This window comes from Dasypus novemcinctus, chromosome 10, assembly GCF_030445035.2.
Source record: "Dasypus novemcinctus isolate mDasNov1 chromosome 10, mDasNov1.1.hap2, whole genome shotgun sequence".
In the NCBI taxonomy this organism is placed as follows: Eukaryota; Metazoa; Chordata; class Mammalia; order Cingulata; family Dasypodidae; genus Dasypus; species Dasypus novemcinctus.
The window spans coordinates 44110830-44135742 of record NC_080682.1 but is presented as its reverse complement, the minus strand read 5'-3'; the positions used below and the strand labels follow the sequence as shown (position 1 = coordinate 44135742).

Sequence of the window (24913 nt, the reverse complement as noted above, 5' to 3'; positions counted from 1 at the left end):
TGGTGGCTATTAGGATTATCAGTTCTATGGATTTAGTCTATGAAAAGGGTTCATCAAGCCCAAACAGTTCCCATGAAGGTTATGAACGACATCAGTGGACACTTAGATCCCTTACATCTTCTTTCTCAAATCTGTTGGGCACTCAGGGCTTACCTGGAGCAGCAGGTATGGCCTCATTGGAATGTGCACAGAGGCCTAGTCTGGCATCCTTTTCAGAGCATCTGCGGGAGCATAAGAAAAGTGAATGTGAAGGCAACTTGTATTCAACAATGGCCTTGCCTTCCTCCAGGAGAGGGTGAAAAGTCCTGTGAGTGGGGCTGTCAAGTATGAGAGAGTGTACCAAGCATGGAGAGGTCAGAACCAGGAAATATAGAAAAATCAGTATGAGACCCTGTCTTCAAACAGCTATACCATGCTTGAGTATGTTTTAAAATATGTACCTTTTTAAGACGAGTCCTTTAAAAATGAGAAGTAGGTTTGTGAGAGAGCTGGAAGTCTGCAGAAAGAATCCTAAGGTAAATCTAGAGTAGGCTTTATTAAACTGCCAGGATGAGTTTGAAGAAGCTTCCAGCCAAGCAAATCTCTGATTGGATAAAGACTATCATAAGGTTTAGATAGAATTCAAAAAAATTTTTCTGTTTTTCTTCATTCTTTCACAAGGGAATATGCAAGCCCTACACAGGGAGGGCTCAGGTAAGTCATTTGGAATGCTAAGAAGGTAGCTTCTTTGTGGTACATTATGCACAGGCAATTAAAGGCATCTCCTAGAAGGTTAGAGAAAAGCTACTTGCAAGAGCTTTTGAAACCAAGATGCATGAATCTTCAAATAGAATTCTGACATTAACAAAAGGTCTGAGGTGAGTTTGCAAATAGTCTAAATAAACCTAGAGAAAATCAAGTATTAATAACAATTGATAGTACTTAAAAAGTCAGTGAAAATGATACAAGATTATTCTTGGGTGTTTGCTTTTCTTTACAAACTGTTCTAAAAAGAGAGAATGCGGCACAAATGGCATAGGTATTTGATCATGCACAAATCTTATAATTTTGGGACTGTGACTCTAGAATAGTCTAGACTGTGAGTCTAGAGTTCTTTCCTGGGATTTACTAGTATGTAACTAGTAATTGCAATCAAGTGTTCATTATCTTTTAAAATAAACTTGATATTAAAAATAAAGAGTCTAGTTTTCTGCAGTGAAAAACTGCTTTAACAGAAAATATCTGGAAAGATACACATCAGAATATTAAGAGTGATTACATATGGGTATATGGGTGCTCATTTCTTCTTTATTCCTATTGTATCAGAAGATTTGTATTTTGCAAAGTGCAAATTAAAAACGGTGTTATAAGAATTTCTCTAAACTGAATGTAACATCATATTTCATCAATTTTAAGATATGCATTTTGTCCCTACATTCTATCATCTCTGAAATAGGAATTCATCTTACAATCAATGGATTCTCACAATTGTTTTTGGTGATTTTTCAGTTTAATCACTCAAATCAAATGCATCTTATAATTGATAAAATTTAGTGAAAATGAAATACAATATTTTATATGTGACTTGAGAACTGTTCATTATATGCTCAGTTATTTAATAATGGGGTGTATGTGTATGTGTTTGAATGCTAGAGGTCATTATAATCTGAAGCTAAGGCCATCATATCCCTGGGGAACCCTTTTTGTTCTAAGTTATAAAGATCTCTATGACTTGGTAGCTTCTAATTGAACTATGGGACAAGACCATATATTAAACCTGTGATGTGAGAATAAATGTCACAGAGGGAGAGGAAGAAGGAGGAATGCCACGTGGGGAAAATCCTCCTGAGTTATTTCTCTCCAGAGCTCTTCTTAAAGCTTGTTGCCCTCAAAGTTAAAAAGGGAATCACTGGCAAGAATCTACAAGTCTAAATATGATCTCCTCTCCCAAACAGCAGGGGTTGGTGGCTAATGATGTGATTTACTTCCCATCTGCTAGAATTATCAAGCTGGGACTACTGGTCTTCCACTGGTGGTGATATGAATCAAAGAGCCCTCAATCCTGTACTGAACCTACTTACCTTCCTTCCACCTCCTCTTGGGATGTGCGGGATCGGGTGGTAGAAGAACGCAAGGTGGTAGGTAGTGTGTTCGGTAGCAATGGGCTCTTTTCACTCATGCTGGTAGCTCTGGGAGCCGGGGGCACCAGGCCAGGTACTGGAGAGAAAAGAGGATTGGAGTGGGCCACTGAAGGTCAAAAATCTCTAGAAAGGTCTAAGAGCAGCATCTGGAGAACTTGATGGCAACAATCTTTTATCTAACCCCAGATACCCTCAACAGGGGCCCTTCTTAATACCATAAATAAAATGACTTGGATTCTAATATTAATAGCTCTGGATGGGCTAGCTGGACCACAAAGGTCAGGAAGAGAGAGTAATGCACAGGCCACAGTAAGGATCAGGGAATTCGGGAGGCCTGAATTCTAGTCTAGTAAATGCCAGAGGCCAAACTCAAACCCAGTCTGTGCAATTCCAAAGTCCAAGTTCATTGCTCCTAGTCACTTCAAGGGTGAATTGTTTGGCTACAAGATGCTCTGAAGGGGGATCCCTTCCATGGACTCTGCTATTCCAGAGGCCATTTGGTCCAACTTACCAAGGGAGCAGGGCCGGCCATCAGGTTCATCAGGACAGGCACACACAAAGTCCAAGGCTCTGGCAAAGCAGAGGTGGGTGCAGCCACCATTGTTCACACCACAGGCATTGGTCCCTGGAGGTAAAGGATAGGTATGTTTGAAGGAACAGAATCAGTTCTCCCATTGTAACACTTCTCAAATAGGAGGAGATCCAGGGTGACCCCACTCCCAGGGATAGTAGAGCAGGAAAGCAGCCTTAGGGGGCTGAAAAGAAGTTCTAAGAACTTAAAATAAGAGCCAAAAGGCTCTCCTGGGGCCATAACTGCCTTGCTCATTAACAGTCCTTAGTGCAGCTGAACCCACTGATGGGTAAGAAAGCCCAGGAGCCCACCTGTCTGCCGCTGAGGGGAAACCACAATGATATCCATGAGCCCTTCCACATTCGCCAATACCGTCTCCTTGTTCCGGCCAGAATACTTGTCTACACGCTGGATTGACTTGGTCTGCCAATCTGTCCAGTAGATCCACCTGTCCTGCTACTCAGCAGGGAAACCCAAAACACAGTAAGTATTATTCAAGTGGTAAACCGATAGAGCCCTGCTGAAATGCCCTTTTCATCTCTTATCTGGTCAACTTCTGTGCATCCTAGATATAGCCTCCTCTAGGAAATCTCTCTAATATGGAGTTCACCATTCTCTTCTCCATACTGTTCTGTGCCTTGTATTCACTTCTACAATTAAGTTTTGACACTGTATGGTAATTTGTTCACATATCTGTTTGTCTCTCTTAGCAGATTAAATTTTTGATGAATAAGATTGTGTTTCATTCAACTCTAAAACTTCTAGCACCTAACACTTAGTCCTCAGTCAGTTGACGGAGTGGCTCAATGAATAAATGAGTTCCCATACCTAGCAAATATGACTAACTTTAGAGGTCCTCCAAGGTCCTGTTCTTCTGGGCTCACTGCTCAGAAACCCTGACCCAATTTCCTCTGGTTACTTATATGGGTGGCTGCCTTCCAATGCAGTGACCCTGAGATTCTCTAACAGGGATATGGAGAGGCAAAGAAGGCGTTTTTCCTCCTGGCCAGGGGTATATTAGAAACTGCAAGGCGAACTTACAGATTGAAAAAGCATGTTCAGAATTACCCTGTAATTTTACATTTGGAGTGTTAAAAACAAAGGCCAGGGAAACGGACTTTGGCCCAGCGGTTAGGGCGTCCGTCTACCATATGGGAGGTCCGCGGTTCAAACCCTGGGCCTCCTTGACCCGTGTGGAGCTGGCCATGCGCAGTGCTGATGCGCGCAAGGAGTGCCGTGCCACACAGGGGTGTCCCCCGCGTGGGGGAGCCCCACGCGCAAGGAGTGCGCCCTTGAGGAAAACTGCCCAGCGTGAAAAGAAAGTGCAGCCTGCCCAGGAATGGTGCCGCCCACACTTCCTGTGCCGCTGACGACAACAGAAGCGGACAAAGAAACAAGAAGCAGCAAATAGACACCAAGAACAGACAACCAGGGGAGGGGGGAAATTAAATAAATAAATAAATCTTTAAAAAAAAAAGAAAAAAAAAAACCAAAGGCCAGACAAAATTGTATTGGCTGCTAGGATGTAATACAAAATATATATAGATGGCATGGATTAAGTTTGCCCAAAAAATGACAAAAAATGACAAAGTTTTTAAATGGTTGAGAAGCCCTGTTTTGGCCCCAGACTTGGTAGGTCTCCTATTTCCTCCCCAAATTATCTCACAGGGTTAGAACGCTCAAAAATGACAGCTAATTGTAATTAAAATGATTAGAGAAGATACATAGAATTGAATCCTTACTAGTTAGGGCACTTACTAGGTGCCAGGTAATGTGCTACTACTTTGTGTATATTTGGGGAGAATACTATTATTAAACTCATGTGTTTTAAAGGTAACTGAAACTTAGAGAGATTCCGTATCTCATGGAAAGTTAGTTACTTAATGGCACAGACAGAACTTGAACCCAGGTACCAGGCAAGTTGAAGGTACACTGGTTGGCTGCCTCAAAGCTCTGAGCTCTTAGCCACTCAACCCCACTGCCACTAAGTGAACTGCCTTTGTTCAGATTCTGGGACCACAGCATTAGAATCATAGAGAGAGGACTTGTTAAACACAGGTTCCTGGACCCATCCCTCACAAAGCAGATTCTCCATGGCCAGGGCCCAAGAACCTTCATTTTAGCAAGCTCCATGGCTGATTCTGTACAGCAATGTTCAAGAGTCACTCCTTTGAATGCTAGACTACGAGAGTGGTAACACAGGGATAGCAACCAGAGCTGAGGCTGCTGACTCAGGAAACACTCCGGTCAAGGACATTTTGTTAGCTCTTTCCTAAGTTAGTACCTGTGTGAGGGCAAAAGGGTGGGACACTTGGCTGACCAAGACCTGCCGTAACTTCCCATTGAGGTCAGCACTCTCAATCCGGTCCAGGTGTGCATCTACCCAGTAGATCCTGTGAAGACGAGGAGAGAAAGGTGGCTGCTCCGAAAACTTGCCAGGGAGCCCAGCCTTGTCCCCTAAAAAGTTATCTGTCCTCTCCTTCACTTAACACGCTGTGGGCAGTCAATAAGCCCCTTGAGAGGTCATTGCAAGTCCCAAAGAAGAAAAGGGTAACTGATGATTTGCAAGTGGGGAGGCCACAGCTGTTCTGGGGAGGGGGTAAAAAGTCTGGGACCTCAGAAGAGCCACCACCCAGCCTCATCTTTAGCAACTTGATCACCCTTTGAGGTCCACCTCAGAATCTAAGCCCAAGTTCTTAAGAATACTCTTAAGAAGACAGCTCAACCTACATGGAGTCCACTGAGGTTAAAGGAAGAGAACAAATCTGCTATTCTCCAGGTGATTGATTCCTTTCCCTTCTGGTGAAGAAAGGGGAACATACTATTCAAAGCTCCTTTTGCCCTCTTCTCATGCTTTCCAGTTCCTTTCCCCTAGGCCAGGAATTATAAATTCAATGCCTATGGGACCAGAAAGGTAATAAATAACAATCATTACAGAAACAGCTCTGTAAATGGATAGGGGATAGTGAGGCCTGTGGCCAAGCCAGAGGATGTGCCCTGCTAATGGCAATGAAATTTAAAAAAAAATCTTCTGAAGAATGAGGGCTGAATTCTTAGAACACATTCCTTCTTCCTTCTCACTGCTTTCTCTTCCCTACCTACCAAGGAGCTTAGCATCTTTTTTGTTTTCCCTACTTCAACTCAACCTCCCTCTCTTCTATCCATCCAATTTCCAGGAGACTAATTTGGGGCAGGATTCCCACCTGCGGATATCATAATCCAGGGTGAGGCCATTGGGCCAACCCAGGTCTGTGTTGATGAGGACCTTCCGATCGGAACCATCCAGGTTTGCCCGCTCGATCTTGGCAATGTGTCCCCAGTCTGTCCAGAAGAGGTACCTGAGACACAAGAGTGCCACCATCACTAAGGTATGGGAAGTTGGCACCCAGAGGTTGTACGAACCACAAAAACCATTAGTATATAGGTAACCTCCAAGGGTCTCTCTTCCAGGACCTTCTTCCCTGGATGTCTTTTTCAGTGGGCCATAAACTTACCCCTTTCTGGGGAAAACAGCAATGGCCCGGGGCTCATCCAGGCTGTTGTTGATTAGCACTCTACGGCAGGAACCATCCAACCTTGATGCCTCAATAGTATTTCGGCCTGTATCTGTCCAATACAGGTTCCTGGCCACCCAGTCCACTGCCAGCCCATCAGTGGTCTTCAGCCCACGCCCGATCACTGTCTCCATGTTGCTGCCATTCAGATCTGCTCGCCTAGGGAACAGCCCATGGTTGGATGAGTGACCAGACTGACCAGTAATATTCTGAAACCCCTTTAGCCCATGCTCCCATAATTGGACCCCCACTAGACTGTCAGTTCCAAAAAAGCAGAGACCATGTACCTATTAGTGCATTCCTTAGCACCAAGCATGCTAGGTACTCAATAAAATATCTGCAGAATGAATGAATGAATACCTAGGAGGACAGAGTGTTTCCTGATAACTGAATATAAAGTGGGTGGGGGCCCATGTCTTACAGGAAACAGGTTACTAATTCTCCACATACCTTTGGGAGAAGGTAAGGATTGATAGATGGTGATTATGCAAAAGGCAGATGTTTCAAAACCTACCTGTGTATTTTCATGGTGGTCCTACACCAGGAATCTCAAACTCAGGATGGGGGTAGGGGGGTATCTCACAATCACCTGGGGGATTTCTCTAGATGACCTGTATTCCCCATCCTCCAGTATGAGATTCTAATACACCCCTCAAGGAGAGCAATGTGGAAGCCCCCTGTTCCTCCATGTGAGAATCTCTGCCATGATAAACCACTCTCCTATCGGTGATGGGACATCATATTCCTCAGCTATTCTGGGCCAAAAATTTAAAGAATAATAAAAATAAACAGAAAACCCTGACAACCACCACAAGCTTTGGCATTTGGCCAGGACTCCTACACTGCAAAACAAATACAGGGCTTAGTTACACAGTCTACTGATCAACGTGTCCTAGGGAATTCTTAGAGTTCCCTCAGAGCCCAGCAGAAAGCTGCAGGTCCCTAGCCTGACTTTAATTTTTTTTTAAACATACTAGGCTTACATGTAAACTTTAAGCAAACAAACCAGTTTGAAACTCTTCTCTAAGTAATAACACTACAAACCTGGCCAAATCAGGATTAGGACTCATCATTCAAATTGCCAAACTCTGAACATTTCAAGGTCAACATAAAACATAACCTCAGGGATCAGAGGCAGATCTGCGTCCTCTGGAGATCTCAGCAATACTCATACCTGATAACATCCAGGAACACATCTGTATAGTAGACCTTTCCATCCACACTGTCATAGTCCAGGGAGATAACATTGTTGAGTTCAGGAACAGGGACATGGACATCTGTGTGGTCGCTGGTGTCCAGGGATATACGTCGGATGGAGCCGCGGCTGGAGAAGAGCAGGTAGGTCTCAGGAGAGGGATCACATGTCTTCCCATCTCCCTTTAGCTGGATGCCAGTAGGGCAGGCACAGGAGAAGCCAGAAGGTCGAGGTAAGCAGAGGTGGGAGCAGCCACCATTTCTTGAGCCGCACTTGTTGAAACCTGGTGTTGAGAGAGAGAAGCACAGGCTTTCATGCCTAACCAGGAATAGTGGCTGAATCCTAAAAAGGCCCTGGTTTCATGTGGTTGATTCCTTGCTGTTCTAAGAGGCATGGTTTTGTGCTTGGCAGGGATGGGGTAGAAGAAGCAGGGGTGTCTCTAAGAGTCCTCTGAAGGTGACAGCATCAGGCAGTTGTAGTACAAGTCATACCCAGATGGGACACAGCCTGATTCTGGAAGGGGGCACAGATGGGTTCCTGTCTCTGAATGGAAAGGAGTCTCCATGCTCTGTATATAGCTCTGATGTTGAAATACCCCAAAAAAATCAGAGCATTCTGACTCATAGCCCCAGGGCGCTTCTCACCCAGTGGCTGTGCCCGGTCCACTGCCTGGATGTCCATGAGGCCTGGCAGGTTGGACCTCACCAGGATGACATTGCTGCCGGTACCCTTGTTGGCACGGTGGATGCTTCGGGTCTGCCAGTCTGTCCAGTAGATATAGGAGTCAAGCAGGGTGAGGCCATATGGGTGCTGCACAGGTGACACCAGTGTGTGCCGACTGGCACCGTTCAGGTCAGCAGTCTCAATTCGCTGCAGAGGAAGGAGAGGATGGAGGATGACTATCAGCAGACTGCAAGCCCTCAGGGAGACAGGCCTCTCCTACCCTCTCTGGCTTCCAGTACATAGCAGAAGCAGGCAGAGCTCTCACCTCAGTGTGGGCATCAGCCCATAGCAGTTGGGAGCTGGCCTTGTCCACAGTCAGTCCATTGGGCCATCCTAGGTTGTTGCTGATGAGCACGGTTCGGTCTGAGCCATCCATTCCAGACCGCTCTAACTTGGCATTCTCCCCCCAGTCTGTCCAGTACATGAACCTGGGCAAGGAAGAATACTAGCAGGTTATACCCACAGCCACCATATACCATGAGCACTTACAGTGTGCTAGATACTGTGTAAAGTACTTTACATGCATTATCTCAATCTTCCCAAGGACCACGGCACAAGAGGTTTAAATACTGAGCCCAAAGTGATGTGGCTATAAATGATGAAGAGATTTGAATCCTGGTTTTCTGACTCCAAGGCTCATGCTTTTGACCTCTATATACTATACTGCCACCCTGAAAGAAGTCACAGGGAATGGAACAGTCCCAGGGAAGACCGGTATTTCTATAAAGCCTACTTGCTTTCAATTGCCAATTCTCAACCTCAACCTTAGCCCCAGCTAAGCCACATAGTTGGCTCTCACCCCATCTCATGGTACAACACGATGGCCCGGGGGCTGTCAAGGTTCTGCCACACCAACACTTTCCTCATGGACCCATCCAGGTTGCCCACTTCAATCCGATTGGTTCCCGTGTCTGTCCAGTATACTTTCCGGCCAATGGCATCCACTGCGAGTCCATCTGTGGTTTGGAGCCCTGCAGGAAGTCAAGAGAGGACACAGGCTCCTGCTTTAAAACAGATGGGCTATTTCCCCAGCTTTGCAGTCAGACAGGTAGTCCCTGGGCTGGGAGGAGACCCCACCTGTGGTGATGATGTCCTCATGCTGTGAACCATCCAGATTGGCGCGGCTAATCCTGTGCAGTGTGCTATCAGTCCAGTACACTTTTCCTGGGGAGGGAGAGCTTGGTTCAGCCTAGACCCTCGCCTCCCCCGTGGGGACACACTTCAAGAGCCCCATGTCCCCTGGCAAAAGGAAACAAGGGATATGCAGAAATACCATAGCAGGAGAGCTATGGCAAGAAACCTTTTGGCAGAGATGGAGAGCAAGGACCCCACGGAGGTGAAAGTACGTGGAGGTGGGGCAGGGACTGTGCCAGAAGGAACGGGGTGCCCCCAGGCCTATTTCAGGAGGCAAAGATGACAGGAAAGGAAGACCAGCAGTTGCTATAGAGTAGGGACAGAAGGCCAGGTGGGAGGGGAGGGCCACACAGACCTTCCTGGGGGTCCACCCCAATGGCAATGGTGTTCTTCATGGTAACATTGATTGGCACCACCACATCAGCAAAATAAGGGATGTCCAAGGAGACCATGCGGACGTCTATTCTCCTGGCAAAGATGAGGAAACTATTCATGCCTGCATGGGTGGAGAGAGGAGGAGAGGACAGTCACTCTAGCACGTCCATTAAAAGGACCTGGAGTCTATACCCTGGCTATACCCTGGCTCTGCTAGTTTCTAGTTGGCAATCCAGGGACAATTGTTTAAATTACTTAAGCCTCAGTTCCTCATCTGTAAAATGAGGACAATAACAGGGTGGCTCCAAGGATTAAAAGAGATCATGTATAAAAAGCACTCAGCACTGGGCCTGACACATAAGAGTTCAATAAATGGCAATTCTTGATTAATATAATGGTCCTTCCCTAGGAAGGACCCACTACCATGAAATTTAAGAACTGGAGCAAAGACCCGAGAGGTCTTTCTGCACAATCTGAGAGGCACAGTCCACAGCTCCTTTCCTACTCCAAATTCTCTGGAATGTTAGGTTTCCAATGCAGCCTACCATGCAGTGCCCCCTGGGGAGAAACTGTGACTTTCAAAATCTGGGCAGCAGGTTCTGCTTCTGGGACCCTCCACTTAAGGCTGTCACATAAGCTGTGTTCATTGTATGATCCCAAAAGTGCCACGTCCAAGGTGTGTGTATGCATATGTGCGTGCCATTTACATTGTGGATATGACACATTTTCATATTTATTATGCCAATGTTGGGACAGGTAGAAGTAAAGTATCTTCTTTTAACCAAATCAATATATTATGGTAGTTTCCCAAAAGATACAAATTAAATGTTTTGAGAAAGGCTCACCTTTTCCTAATATGCATGAAATCACCATATGGACTAGTTGAACCCTGCCTCCAATCCTGTCCACCTGCTTCCCTGGGCCTCTCCCTTTTCTAAAAGCTCTCAGTCTCCCCCCTAAGCCTCTAGAACAGGGGTTCTTAACCAGGGGTCCATAGACCCCCAAAGGATCCATGGAAAGATTTCAGGGGATCCATGAGCTTGAACTGAAAAAAATCAACTTATCATCTTTATTTTCTCTGACCTCTAACTGAAATCTAGCATTTCCTTCACTTATAAAAGTATGCAATAAATAAATTACAGTAGTATTCATTTCACCTGACTGGCAAAGGGGTCCATGGAACCCTTGCTCTAGAAGCATCAGGACCCACAGGGTTTCTCAAATCACACTGGAGCCCATCTGCAGGGAAGGAGAACCACTTCCCTTCCCAGAGAGGCTGCATCTAGGTCTGTGATGCTCTGACTTACCTGGTGAACAGGTCTTGCCATCAGGCAGCAAGTTGATGCCTGTAGGGCAGGTACAGCTAAAGCCACTGGGATTTGGGGAACGAAGACACAGGTGGCTACAGCCACCATTCTCCAGAGCACATGGTGTGGACACTGGGTAGGGAGAAAGCAAGAAGGGTGGTCAAAAAAGAGAACCAGGACATAGAAAGATAGAGAAGAAGCCAGTGTGGGCCAAGGGCTGCTCACCTGGGGGCCGCCGGCGGTGAAAGACATGAATGTCCATGAGGTTCTCCAGGTTCTCCTGTAGGGTCTCCCGGTCCAGCCCTGTCAGCCGATCGGCACTCTGAATGCTCTTGGTCTGCCAGTCAGTCCAATAGATGCGCTCTCCATACAGGGTCAGCCCAAATGGGTGGGGAAGCTGGCTTCCAATCAGCACCTGCCAGGACCCCAGTATTTGTGTCATCCCTCAGGAAGGTCTGACAGCACAGAGAAGTGGTCAAATCACGGGTGTGGAGTCAGAACCAACTCTGCCACTACTGCCTACCATGTGACCTTCAGCAAGCACTAATAAATCTCTGAGCCTTGGTCTGCCAATCTGTGACATAATTCTGGTGGTGGCCAGCTCCAAGGGTTGTGTGAGGATTAAAAAAGATTATATGCTATTTCCGAAGTCTCAGAGAGCCTCTCGACACATTACTTGTTCATTATAAAAGGAAAAATAGCACCCTTACAGTGGACACTGCCTTAAACAAGCAAAGATCACCAACATCATGGACCTACTTATAAGACTGAGAAGTCAGGACACAATTTCACAATACAGAGTTCCTACTGAAAATACATACTTTAAATCCAGTCATCAGATTTGTCTGAGAAACATTAGACAAATCCAAATTGAGGGACATTCTACAAAATAACTGAATTTTACTCTTTAAAAATGCAAAGGTCAAGAAAGACACAGAAAGGCTGAGAAAGTATTCCAGATTAGAGATTAAAGAGACATGATTCCTAAACATAATGGGTGATCCTAAATTGGATCCTGGAACAGAAAAGAAAGGAAAAAAAAGAATAGAAAAGCTATAAAGGACAATGAAACAATTGGTTGTGAAATCAAATACAGACTATGGATTAATATATCAATTTTTAATATGATTTTGATAATTGTACTGTTATATAAGACAATATCCTTATTTCTAGGAAATATGTGTTGAAATATTTTGGAGTCAAGGTGAAGGATGTCTCCAACTTAATCTCATGGTTCTGGAAAAAAAAAATATGTACATATATAAATAGAGAAAGACATGGAGACACAGAATGGTAAAGCCAGTGTGGCAAAATATTAGTTATTAGTTCTTTTTCCTAATCTTATTTCTGTAAGTTTGAAATTACACTAAAATAAGCAGTAACAAAAATAAAAGAGAAAGGAAGGAAAAATAGACTAAGATCATGGGCCCAGACACAGTTGGTGATTAGTGTAAGTTTTGAAGGTTATTAGAGAAGTCTGTGCACTTTTACTGCCAGTCCACAATCCAAACTAATCCCCAATTTCCTTTTATCATCAACGGCACAACCCACTGGGCAGCCACAGACTCAAAGCAATAGCACATGCCCCATGCTGGTCCCATAACCCTTTTGTTTCCATTAGCTGCTGGTCAGTGAGGACCAGCCTTACCTTCCTCTTGCTGCCATCCAGCCCAGCAAATTCGATTGTCTTCATGCCAGCATCAGCCCAGTACAGCCGCTGGGATCCGTAGTCAATGGCCAATCCATTAGGCCAGGTCAGATTAGAAAATATGATGACTTGGCGGTCCGAGGCGTCCATGCCAGCTCGTTCAATTTTGGGGCTTGCACCCCAGTCAGTCCAATACATGTACCTGGGTACAGGCAAGGGAGGTCTTACCTACCTTCGAGTTAATACCCGTTTGAGGGTTTCTGTCTGCAAGAGCTGCCCCAGCCTGTCTCAGTTCCCAACCTCCGCCCTAGGCTCAGAGCTATCTCTGAAGGCCTGGCATCTTCTATCTCTATCAAAAGTACCCCCAGCTCTTAATTAAGGCAGAGCTCACTACTCAAGGAGTATTCTGGGAATAAGGCCTATTTGAGAATAAAGAAAGAGGGGAAATGAAAATAGGGAATAAGAAACATTTCTCTGGCTGTATGTGTTAAATAATGATAATGTATAAATTTAACAGAATACTATATAAGCAATCATTAAGAATAAAGCAGACATATAGGATCAAATGGACACACAGGCAGGTGAAAAAAATTGTAAAACAATATGCCATTTTTATAAAACCAAAACCACTACCACATCACCAATAAATATATATATACATACACACAGAAGAAAATCTGGAGAGAAACTATTAGTTTCAGTTACTGCTGGAGAATGAGATTATAAATTTTCACTTTCTACAGATATAATTTTTTTTACAATGAATTACTTTTGTAAGCCAACCCCAACTGTCCCCACCCTCCACCCGCCAAAAAAAAATTTTTTTTTAATTGTAAAGGTTTCCTGGTTCACAGAGGAGACAGGGCTGTCACTACCATCTGTGGTTGCTACAGCTGCCCTTGCTTCCTTAGTATGCCTATAAGATCTGGCCACTCTCCCTAATTCCCAGGCTGCTATCTAGTCCTCAGGTCTGGGGGGCGGGTGAAACCTGTTTCAAAGGGACAGGTGCTCACCCGCCCATGGGTTCCACCACTATGTCCCGGGGACGATCGAGGTTTTCCCAGATGAGTACAGTCCTCATGCTGCCATCTGTGTTGGCCACCTCAATCCGGTCTGTACCTACCAAGAAGTAGGGACAAAAATATTAAATCTAGTGTTCTTCACTCACCTCTTACCTTTCATGCCCAGCACAGAAGTTGGCATGCAGTCGACGCTCAATAAATATTTTCTGACATGCGCAATGGATATTTAGTGACTTGAATTGTGAGAGGAAATTCAAGGAAGTGATAGTCCCATTTCTTGGAAGTGCAAGGCTTCTCCAACTCAAGCAACTATCCCTGTTCTATAACTTAAGGCAATGCTTCTCAAACATTTGTGCGCATACCAACCAGGAGAGCTTGTTAAACACAGATTACCCAACCCAACAGTCAAAGATTCTGATCCAGTAGGTCTGGAGTGGGGCCCAAAATTTTGCATTTCTAACGAGTTCCCAGGTGATTCTGATGCTCCTGGTCCAGGGATCACACTATGAGTAGAACCTCTGTAAAGCATTCCCCTTGCCTCCCACATCTACCTGGCTAAACAAAGTATCTGTTTTAACTAGACAGGGATGGAAGGAAAAACACAGGGACTGCCACTTATCTGAAATGCTTTATAACATCCCCAAGTATCGCTGCACAGCAGAAGTAGTTGACATTTGATTGGTAAATGCCAAACCTTCTGGAGTGAGCGTCTCATTGCAGCTCTGCAGTAGGCCCATCATTCCTGACCTTCCAAGGACTTCAGGCCAAGACAGAGTGGTTGAGGATGGGCACTGGGCTCATTTTATCTGAGGCCAGGGTTTTAAATAAAGACTCCCAGAGAGACATGCACCTATTGCAATGGGCCTGGCTGCCCTGCACATACCTGCATCTGTCCAGTATAGCTTGTTGGTGACCCAATCAATGGCCAGGCCTGCAGGACTCTCCAAACTGGTATCTACTACCACCTGGCAGAAAGCAAAGCTATATCACCAACTGTACTTTCAGTCTAGCTCTGGGGCCCAAACTTAGCCAATTCCCAAGTTTGGAGTAGGTGTGGGAAGCCTGTATCCTCAGGAGGGCAGATTCCACCCTGCAATCTCTGCCCGCCCTGAGGGGCTGGGCCCATGCTGGGCCCTACCTCCTGTCCTGTTCCATCCCACTTGGCCCTGCTGATGGTGTCAGTGCTGACATCTGTCCAGTACACGTGGTCATCCCGGGAGTCCCAGTCAAGGGCCACAGCACTGCGCACGTCAGCCAGTGGGATGACATCGTCGGACAGGTCCTCTGTGTCGAAGCTGATCCGACGGATGTCCATCCTTCGGGCAAAAAGCAGGAACTTGTCAAGACCTGATCAAAGGCCGAAAGGGGTCTCCTTTTAATGCTCTAAATCCAATAACAGTGACAGACACAGACGCTCACCTGTGTGAAATCTGGTTCTGTCACGCTTCCTGGGATCTGGTGCCCTTTGTCCCCCTACTCTTCTCACCTCGGGCCCACTTGGAACATTGGGCAGCCCATGCTGGCATAATCAGACTTTGGGATCAAATGGAAATGAACTCTACCCAGGGCCCAGAAGTGCATCCTGGTTAAGTGGCTGTCAGCTCTCATCTAATTTCTCTCCTTGTTTGTCTTCATCTCCTCCAGTGTATAGCCTAGATCACTGCCTCCCTGCCCTACCACTTCTCTTGATTCTGGTGTCTGCTTCAAGCATCTGCTGTTCTACTTTGTCATTGATCCCTTCCTCTTGCTTTTCTCTTTACAACTCTAGCCAATAATGACCATTCCTTGGGCACATACTCTTTGCCAGACACTGTACTTGGTGTTTTTCTTGCCTGGTCTCCTTTCCCCTCACATCAACCCTTTGTAGTACCTATTATTCTTATTCCTGTTTCCTAGAAAAGGCTAACTGAGGTCAAATAACTTGCCCAGCATCACAAAGCCACAAAGCAACAGAGCTTTGAACTCAGGTCTGTCTGGCTCCAGAGATGGAGCTTTGGTCACACCTCTATACAGCTTCTTCCTATTTGCTTTTCTCCATCTCCTGCCCCTACTCTGGTCTGTCTGAATACTTTTTCAGCATATGTTTCTACCTGGATAGGTATTTCCTGCCTACTTTTACCAACCGTCTTCTTTCAAGCTCTGGGACACCCTTAATGGGACAGGTCTCAGGGAACTCTCACTAAGAGAATGAGAAGAGCTGTGCACAAAATAATGTAGGGAGAAAACTCAGAGCATGAAACTATGTTCTCAACCAATGTGTGTTGAATGAATATCGTCTCTGTTCCTCTGGATTTTTTTCCCTTATCTCACTCTTTGGAAAGGACCCAGATCCCAAGAGAATTTGATTTTACCAGAGATAAGAGGGTCAATGGGTACACAGTGGTAAATAAGAGCAGCTGCTCATGTGTGAGGAATTACCCCAGGCTATATACCTGAATCACTCTTCTCTGGAATAATCTTAGGAAAAGTCACCTATAGCTCTGGGCTCTACAGGGCTACCCTCTCCAAAGCAATAGCCCTGCAAGAGGCCAAACCAGCAGCTCAGAGAGACCAAGGCACTGACATTCATTGTCTTTCACTTGCTGGACATGTATTTATCAATTTATCAATTTACATACACAGCACATCATTAGGGATCTTAATTTTTGGTGTCCTGGTTTACGGACTGAAAGGCTTCCATAGGATAAGGCTAAAAGTGAAGAGATAGAAAACCATTCTCCTGCTTTCTAGAAAGGTCTGAAACCTTTTGTTGCTTGTAGATCCTAGGTGGTACAATAACAGACAAGCCTGGCTCCAGGTCTATAGATTCACCTCGATGGTGTCACTGAGCTTCAGCAACTACTGCTGAGCCATTTGTCCTCAACTTTGGTATAGGAGCCCCCAGCCTTTTAAATTCTTCCTATTCAGGGGCTACATGAGGAGCCTGGCTCTTCCCCACATCAGGCAATCCCTCAAACTCACATCCCTCGTTCCTTCTACCTGCCCTCACCAACCTCTATTGAGGCTGGTGCCCAGACCCACTTACTTTGGGCACAGGCGTGGCTGCTGATCTTGCGGAATCCAGTGGGGCAAGCACAGGTGTAGTTCTGGCCACTGGGCAGACACAGGTGGGTGCAGCCTCCATTGTTGTCTCCACAGCGGTTTTTTCCTGCTCAAATTGTCGGGAGCAAGAGGACCACGTAAGACCAAAGGTTTGCAAAATGGACCCAAAACTGGGAAGTAAGGGTTTAGCTAGGGTGTGAGCTCCCAGAAGGCAGAAACCAGGACTTATTATTTTTTCTGTCTGCCCCAGCTGCTAGTACAGGGAGTACCTGACACATAGGAGATGCCCTATAAATATCCGTGTGAATTAGAGGGGAACGTGGAAGAGAATGAGTCAGTATTCCTTTTTCTTGAGTCTCAATGTTGTACGACCCTAGATGTCCAGCAGAGGGAGGAGTCAGACCATGTCAGGGCCAACACCCAATTCCCCACCAGCAGCAATGGCAACCGTGACAGGTGCAAAGAAGGTTCTCAGAGGCATCAGAGACCACGTCACTCAGGAGGCCACTTCGGCTCATCCAATGGGCAGTTCTCTGTTTTATTTTTTACCTGCAGGCTGGCGCTGGGGGTGCAAGGTGTGGATGTCCATGGGGAAGTGGAGTTTGTTGCGAATGATTTCCTGATTCTTGCCAGTAAATTTGTTGGCACTGTTGATGCTCTTGGTGTGCCAGTCTGTCCAGTACAGACTGTCTTCAAACACCGTGATGGCAAAGGGGTGCGGGAGGCCTGGGGAAAGTCCAGGAAGACCTCAGTCCAGACATGGCCCACCATGGCCCCTGGGCCCAGGCCTGGCAACTGCACTAGGCTCCTAGGGGCAGGAGCCGGGGAAGGAGGATGGGAGGTGAAGGGGAGAGGCGGAAGGACCTTACCCTGGCTAATGACAGCCTTGCGATGACTCCCGTCCAGATTGGCCCGCTCGATGACATGGTGCTTAGCGTCCACCCAGTACATCCGGTGCCCTGCGTAGTCGATGGTGAGGCCGTTGGGCCAGAAGAGATGGGTATCGGCAATGATGCGGCGTCCAGAGCCATCCATGCTCGAGGCCTCAATGCGGGGAGTATTGCCCCAGTCTGTCCAGTAGATGGTACTAGGAAGGGAGAAAAGGAAATTGAGAGGTAGACAGAATGGTAGTAATCAGGCTTTTATACATTTAGCCCAGAGGACTCCAAATAGTAGGAGATATATTCTGATTGGCCCATAGAGTGTTTTTCAAAAGTTTGAATTTAGGGGTCTTGAGGCAGGGCATTTACTCATTTCACATACACAGAAAATTTTAGGTGGGGAGGTTACTATTCTAGGAACTGGGGAGACAACAGCAAATAAAACAGACAAAAATCCCTACCCTTGGGAAGCAGATTTGGCTCAATTGATAGAGTATCCACCTACCACATAGGAGGTCCAGCGTTCGAACCCAGGGCTTCCTGACCCATGTGGTGAGCTGACCCACGTGCAGCACTGACACACACAGGAGTGACATGCCACGCAGGGGTATCCCCTGCATAGGGGAGCCCCACATACAAGGAGTGCGCCCTGCGTGAAAAAAGCGCAGCCTGCCCAGGAGTGGCGCCGCACACACAGAGAGCTGACACAGCAAGATGACACAACAAAAAGAGACACAGGGAAACGGACTTTGGCCCAGTGGTTAGGGCGTCCGTCTACCATATGGGAGGTCCGCGGTTCAAACCCCGGCCTCCTTGACCCGTGTGGAGCTGGCCATGCGCAGTGCTGATGCGCGCAAGGAGTGCCGTGCCACGCAAGGGTGTCCCCCGCGTGGGGGAGCCCCACGCGCAAGGAGTGCGCCCGTGAGGAAAGCCGCCCAGCGTGAAAAGAAAGTGCAGCCTGCCCAGGAATGGCGCCGCCCACACTTCCCGTGCCGCTGACGACAACAGAAGCGGACAAAGAAACAAGACGCAGCAAATAGACACCAAGAACAGACAACCAGGGGAGGGGGGGGAATTAAATAAATAAATAAATCTTAAAAAAAAAAAAAAAAAAAGAGACACAGATTCCCTGTGCCACTGACAAGAATGTGAGCAGACACAGAAGAACACACAGCAAGTGGATACAGAGAGCAGATAATGGGGGTGGGGGGAGGGGAGAGAAATAAATAAAAAATAAATCTTAAAAAAAAAATCCCTACCGTTGTGTAATTGACAATATAGTACAATATTAGTTAAGATAGGTACTATCTTCTTTGTCACCATCTCTACCACCGCCTATTTTTTTTAATTGTGGTAAAACATTTATGACAAAAAATTGCCATTTTAACCATTTTATTATTAAAGTTATTAATAATTTTTATTAATCAGCTCAACCTGTAAGCTAATAATGAAAATACTAATCATTTACAACTTCTCTAAAGGGTATTATGTACCATTTAAAATGTACCATCTCATTTAATCACCATACAACTATGAGGCTGGTATACTTTATCATCAATTTAGGAATGAGTAAACCAAGGCAGAAAGAAGCTAACTCACCAGCCAAAAGCTACATGTGCCTGGGTGCAGAGCCCAGGTCGTTAACACACACTGAGTGGATTCCCCCTGGAAAGCCTAGCCCAATGGGTCCGGGAACTGTCTTAGAGGTCACAGGAGGGATTCAGGAGCTTGAGATGTCCCCAACTCACCCCTCCATGGGGTGCAAGGCAATGGCCCGGGGCTTCTCAAGGTTTTGCCACAGCAGCACCTTCCGGTGGGCCCCATCCAGGTTGGCCACCTCAATCCTTGACGTCCCCGAGTCAGTCCAGTAGAGTTTGTCATGGACCCAGTCTACAGCCAAGCCCCCTGGTGGAAAGAGACAGGGATAATGTGTTAGCAGTTCAGCCCTGGCTCCTCCCTACTCTAACAAGAGCAAACTCCTGCTTGAGGCACTTTCTTGGGCCAGGAACAGTTCTAGCCATTGTACAAATACTAACTCATTTAATCCTCACTGCAACTCTGTGAGCTAGAGTATATACTCCCCATGAAGATGAGGAAACTGAGGTACAGAGAAGTCAAGCAGCTGTCCAAGCTGCTTTTCATCCTCCCACCCAACTGTACTCCCACCTCCTGAATCCTGGTTCTGAATGCAGGGTCCTGTACTGTACTGTCTCGTGGGTTTGCAAACTGTGGCCTAGGATTCTGCAGAGGCACTGTAGAAGTTCCATAAGCATCTGAGTATCTGTGGTTATTCCAGATCTAATGCACTTCACCTGCTTGTAGAAAAGCCTGAGATTGCAAAGTGAGCTGCTGCTGTTTTAATCTGTCACCATTTAGATATATTTATCTGGGTCAATCAGAATACTCTTGACACTGAGCAATCAAAAGAAATTCAGAAGGGAAGCGGACATAGCTCAACTGACAGAGCATTGGTCTACCATATGGAGGGTCCAGGGTTCAATCCCCAGGGCCTCCTGACCCGTGTGGTAAGCTGGCCCACGCACAGTGCCGTGTGCACAAGGTGTGCTGTACCATGTAGGGGCGCCCCCATGTAGGGGTGCCCCACGCACAAGGAGTGCGCCCCATAAAGAGAGCCGTCCCGCATGAAAAAAGCGCATCCTGCCTAGGAGTAGCACCGTACACATGGAGAGCTGACACAGAAAGATGACGCAACAAAAAAGGGACGCAGATTCCCAGTGCCTCCGGATAATGCAAGCAGACGCAGAAGAGCACACAGCAAATAGACACAGAGAGCAGACAATGGGGGGGAAGAGGAGAGAAATAAAATAAATCTTAAAAAAAAAAAAGAAATTCAGAAATAAACTGGATGCTAAGGCTGATAGAAAACTGTAACTGTCATCCATAAATCTCTTGATTTCAAATTACTGCATTCATTAAAAGTGTTATTGATTGTATGGACTGAGCTCAATAATGAGGAAATGTTTTAAGTCTGAACCTATTTCTGAACCTACATTCAGAATGTATGGTAAGGAATATTTTCTAGACTGGAGTTCCATCTAAAATTTCACTGAAAGGAAAAAATGTTCTGCTGCCCAAGGTTTGCCAAGCACTGTTGCTCTGTGAATGGTGTGGCCCTGCCTCTCCCCAGGGGGCCTTGTACCCTACCTGGGCTCTCTAGCCCAGTAGACACAACTTCCTCCACACTGCTGCCATTGAGGTTGGCACGGAGGATCCGGTCCAGGGTGACATCTGACCAGAAGACAAGCTCGCGCCGGTGATGGAAATCCAGGGCAATGGCGTTCTCCAGGTTGTTGAGCAGTAGGGTGTACTCAGAGCGGTGCGGCAGCACCTGCCGGATGTCGATGCGATTGGCGAACAGTAGCACAGGCTCCGGCCCTGGGACATGGTATAGAAATGGGGCCCCCACCAGGCTCCAGAGCTGCCCCTGGTGCCCCTCAGCATGTACCCCAGCTCCTCAGCTGACAGGATGGGGACAGCCACTAAGGCGGCCCCAAAACTCAGCATCAGTAGTAGGAGAAAGGACTTCCGGACTGTACTCCACAGTGTCTTTCTTGGGCCCCAGAATGCCACCCTCTGCTGCATTTTCCTGAGATGGAAATGGCTCTACCTTTCCACCAGTTTTTGAGCATGGGAACACCTGGCCTATCTCTATGCTCAAACGCCTGCCCACCCAGCCAAATGCCAATCCCCCTTACCCAGAGCCTTGCAGCTGCGCCGGTCCGGCCGTAGCTCATAGCCCGCTTCACACCAGCATTGGAAAGCCCCTTCGCTGTTGGTGCAGCCCTGGCTGCAATATCCCTCCTCAGCACATTCATTCACATCTATGAGGACCAGGCAGAGTCAGGGGCTCTCCCTTCTGCCATCATTCCACCCAATGCCCAGGCTGACTACCTGCTTTCCTGCCCACGTACCCATCTACTATCCAGGCCTAACAGAAAGGCTGTAACAAGAAGTTAAGGGCTTTGGAGTCATGCAGATCAGGGCTGGAATCACACTCTGACTTACCAGTTGTGTGGCCTTCAATAAGTTACCTAATCTCTCTGAGCTTCAGTTTGTGAAATGGGAGGGACAAGCCCTACTGCTTAGGATTATTGTGATAATTAAATGAGGTATTGTCCACCAAATGCCTGGCCCGTAGGAAATACAGCTACCTGTTGACTGCCCCCATGCAGGATCCTGGCTCTGTCCTAAACCAGGCCCCTGCTCACCCTGGCACGTGCGCCCGTCCTCTGTGAGCCGGTAGCCTGTGTGGCAGGTACACTGCACTGCCCCCCGCACCATCTGGCATTTCTGGGCGCAGCCACCGTTGTTAACATTGCAGTTCTCCTCACCCGTCCGGGGCCCTGTGCCAACCAAGCCAGAGATGGGAGTGGAGCCCAGAGTCCTCCCCAGACAGCCAACTTGGCAGTCCACCTGGACCACGAAGGACAGCTCCCAAAGCTGCAAGAGTCCTTGGACAGGGAAGTGGACTTGGCCCAACGGACTTGGCCTACCACATGGGAGGTCTGCGGCTCAAACCCCAGGCCTCCTTGACCCATGTGGAGCTGGCCCATGCGCAGTGCTGATGTACCAAGGAGTGCCGTGCCACGCAGGGGTGTCCCCCGCATAGGGGAGCCCCACGCACAAGGAGTGCGCCCCGTAAGGAGAGCCGCCCAGCACAAAAGAAAGTGCAGCCTGCCCAGGAATGGCACCGCACACACGGAGAGCTGACGCAGCAAGATGACGCATCAAAAAGAGACACAGATTCCTAGTGCTGCTGATAAGATAGAAGCGATCCCAGAAGAACACACAGTGAATGGACACAGAGAGCAGACAACTGGGAGGACGGGGAAGGGGAGAGAAATAAATAAAAAAATAAATCTTAAAAAAAAAAAAAAAGAGCTCCTGGAGAAGATTCCCTTTGAACCCTATGGGTGGGGTTCAGCCACAAACCATGGGCTGGGCCTGCCCACTGGGGACACTCACGGCAGTTCTGCTGTGGGCTTTCATCGCTGCTGTCACCGCAGTCATTGACCCCATTGCACAGCTTCCTCTGCCCAATGCAGCGCCCATTCCCGCACAGGAACTGGTCTGAGGCACACTGGGGGCTTCCTAGAAAGGGAGGGCAGGAGGGAAGGGCCACAGTAGGGCAGGACTTGGGTCAACAGAAGGATGGGAGCCTGTCATTTTCTAGACAGATGAGACTCTAGGTGGGAGGGTCAGTGTCCAAGGCAGGAAACAGCTCAGACAGGCTGGCTACATGTCTACATTCACTTTCTCCCCAGGATGCCACAGTGGGAAGGTGAGGAACGTGGGACAGAACAAGAAAGTGCATCCGTGCGCCTGGTAGCAGGCATGGCTGGGGGTGGGGATGGGGAGATGTTAACCAGAGTTGTCCTTGCTCACTAGGCCAGAGCAAAAGGCACCAGCTGTGTGAGTCAGAATGTGAGCAGCCCTGATACTGTGTCCCCATAAGGCTGCAGGGCAACAGATGCACCTGGATTCCGCCCTGGGCACTGGAACAATCCATGGGCAAGATCAGAATAAAGCACCACCTTGGCCCATCTGGAAGGCACAATTACTTCCTCTTTTCACCCTGTTCCCCACCCCGACTAAAGCCTACGGGGTCAAAAGCACCCCTGGAAGACTTCACCTGTGTTCTCACAGTTCTCTTCATCGCTGTTGTCTGCACAGTCGTCCTCCCCATCACAGCGCCAAGACAGGCGGACACAGCGGCCTGACCGACAGCGGAACTGTTCCGCTGTACACATGGCAGTGGCTAGGCAAAGCAAAGGCCAATGAAAGGCTGGCTCCCTGGCACTCCACCTTGCCACCCAAAGCCATACTTGATTGTCAGTGCCCAGGCCAGAGCCAGTCTTCCTGACATCAGGGTCACAGCTGGCCCCATTGTATCTGTGGTGTGAATCAAAGGCATGCCTTCCTCAAGACACTTGATGACCATGGCTGAAAAACTGCCAGAATGAATATATAAATCTGATGTCTATTCTGCAAATGGCATCCCTGTGAACATAGTACCTCTGTGCCGTGCAGAGCTTGCACAAGTGTATACAGAGGCCCCATATGATCTGTCTTCTAGCTCTATCCCTGATGGCCTCTTTGGCTCCACAAGCCCTCTCCCTAGGTCTAGCCCGGCCTTTCGGAGCCGTCCTTCACTCACTGCAGTTACGTTCATCAGAGCGGTCGTCACAGTCCGCATCGCCATCGCAGCGCCAGCCTGCGTTGATGCACAGGCCACTGTCACACATGAACTCCCCGGAGCGGCAAGGCTGGTGGGAGGCTGGGGAAACACAACAGACTTGTCTCTAGCCAGGTTGTGCACAGCGCATCCCAGGGCAGACCAGGATGCTGTGGCCCCAGCACCTGGGCTCCATCTCTGCCTAAGAGGGACCAATGGCAAGTCACTGGGAATTCAGAAACTCCTTTCCTGAGCTCTTGCCCCAGCTGGCACCTGTGCCTTCCACCGAGGAGTGCCTCCCAGCCCGGCCTCCCTCCTCCGGGCCTGGCCAGGGCACTCACAGCAATCAGACTCGTCCGACCAGTCTCCGCAGTCATCGTCACCATCACAGTGGTAGATATCAAGGATGCAGCGGCCGTAGGCACACTGGAACTCCTCCAGGCTGCAGGGGGGTGCCGGCACTGCTGAGGCTGAAGGAAGGCAGGTGGGGAGGGGCATGCACTCAGACCTGGATGGAAAAGAGGGGCCCTGACTCCTCAAAGGGGCAAGATGTTTGGGCACCTCCGTAACCAGGTTTTATTTGGGATGGCCTGGGGATCCCTGGTCTCAGGGGAGCCTGGTCCCACCCTAAGCCAGGCTTAGAGGAGCTGCTTCTCAAGAACCCATCCCCCGCCTCCTGCTGTGGTGGGGAGTGACCCGGGAGGGAGGTCGGAGGTAGGCCAGGCTGGGGAGCTGCCCATTCCCTCCGTGGAGATGACCCACCTCTCTCCAGGGCAGGAAAAAAAGAACCCATCCCTATAATGGGATTGATACCCTCATTCTCCACAAATATTTTTTTGATCCCACCCTCCCTTGCCCACTGTACATGCACTCCTCGGCCTGGCCTGTTGGATGGGACCTGTGCCCACTCCCAGCCCAACAGCCTGCGGGCGGGGCCACTCACGACAGCTCTCCTCATCAGAGCCATCTTTGCAGTCGGTGTCCCCGTCGCAGTACCAGTGCTCAGCAATGCAGCTCCCATCACTGCAGCGGAATTCCTTGTCGGAGCACTTGCGCATGTCTGGGGGGGGGGTGTGCAATGGGAGAGCAATCCTGAGAGAGCCCTACAGGGAACCCAGCTACCATCCTCCCTGACCCCAACCTCA

At 48.0% G+C, this 24913-nt stretch overlaps 1 protein-coding gene across 1 annotated transcript in view; it reads right to left on the bottom strand.

Moving 5' to 3' along the window:
* Positions 1-24913, bottom strand: part of LRP4 (LDL receptor related protein 4) — a 50765-nt gene that overhangs the window by 9312 nt on the left and 16540 nt on the right. Inside the window, exons 5-35 of the mRNA XM_012524903.3 lie at positions 24712-24828; positions 24110-24238; positions 23751-23870; positions 23226-23351; positions 22559-22684; positions 21802-21936; positions 21289-21414; positions 20738-20968; positions 19321-19477; positions 17561-17778; positions 17241-17417; positions 16675-16797; positions 14788-14996; positions 14533-14614; positions 13641-13746; positions 12628-12829; positions 11205-11394; positions 10980-11111; positions 9653-9793; positions 9241-9327; positions 8963-9134; positions 8429-8591; positions 8085-8310; positions 7420-7723; positions 6186-6404; positions 5895-6029; positions 4976-5084; positions 3003-3147; positions 2632-2745; positions 2061-2196; positions 154-221 (exon numbers count right to left, since the gene is read on the bottom strand). Coding sequence (XP_012380357.2) covers positions 154-221; positions 2061-2196; positions 2632-2745; positions 3003-3147; positions 4976-5084; positions 5895-6029; positions 6186-6404; positions 7420-7723; positions 8085-8310; positions 8429-8591; positions 8963-9134; positions 9241-9327; positions 9653-9793; positions 10980-11111; positions 11205-11394; positions 12628-12829; positions 13641-13746; positions 14533-14614; positions 14788-14996; positions 16675-16797; positions 17241-17417; positions 17561-17778; positions 19321-19477; positions 20738-20968; positions 21289-21414; positions 21802-21936; positions 22559-22684; positions 23226-23351; positions 23751-23870; positions 24110-24238; positions 24712-24828 — 4725 coding nt within the window. The remainder of the gene's footprint in view (positions 1-153; positions 222-2060; positions 2197-2631; positions 2746-3002; positions 3148-4975; positions 5085-5894; positions 6030-6185; positions 6405-7419; positions 7724-8084; positions 8311-8428; positions 8592-8962; positions 9135-9240; positions 9328-9652; positions 9794-10979; positions 11112-11204; positions 11395-12627; positions 12830-13640; positions 13747-14532; positions 14615-14787; positions 14997-16674; positions 16798-17240; positions 17418-17560; positions 17779-19320; positions 19478-20737; positions 20969-21288; positions 21415-21801; positions 21937-22558; positions 22685-23225; positions 23352-23750; positions 23871-24109; positions 24239-24711; positions 24829-24913) is intronic.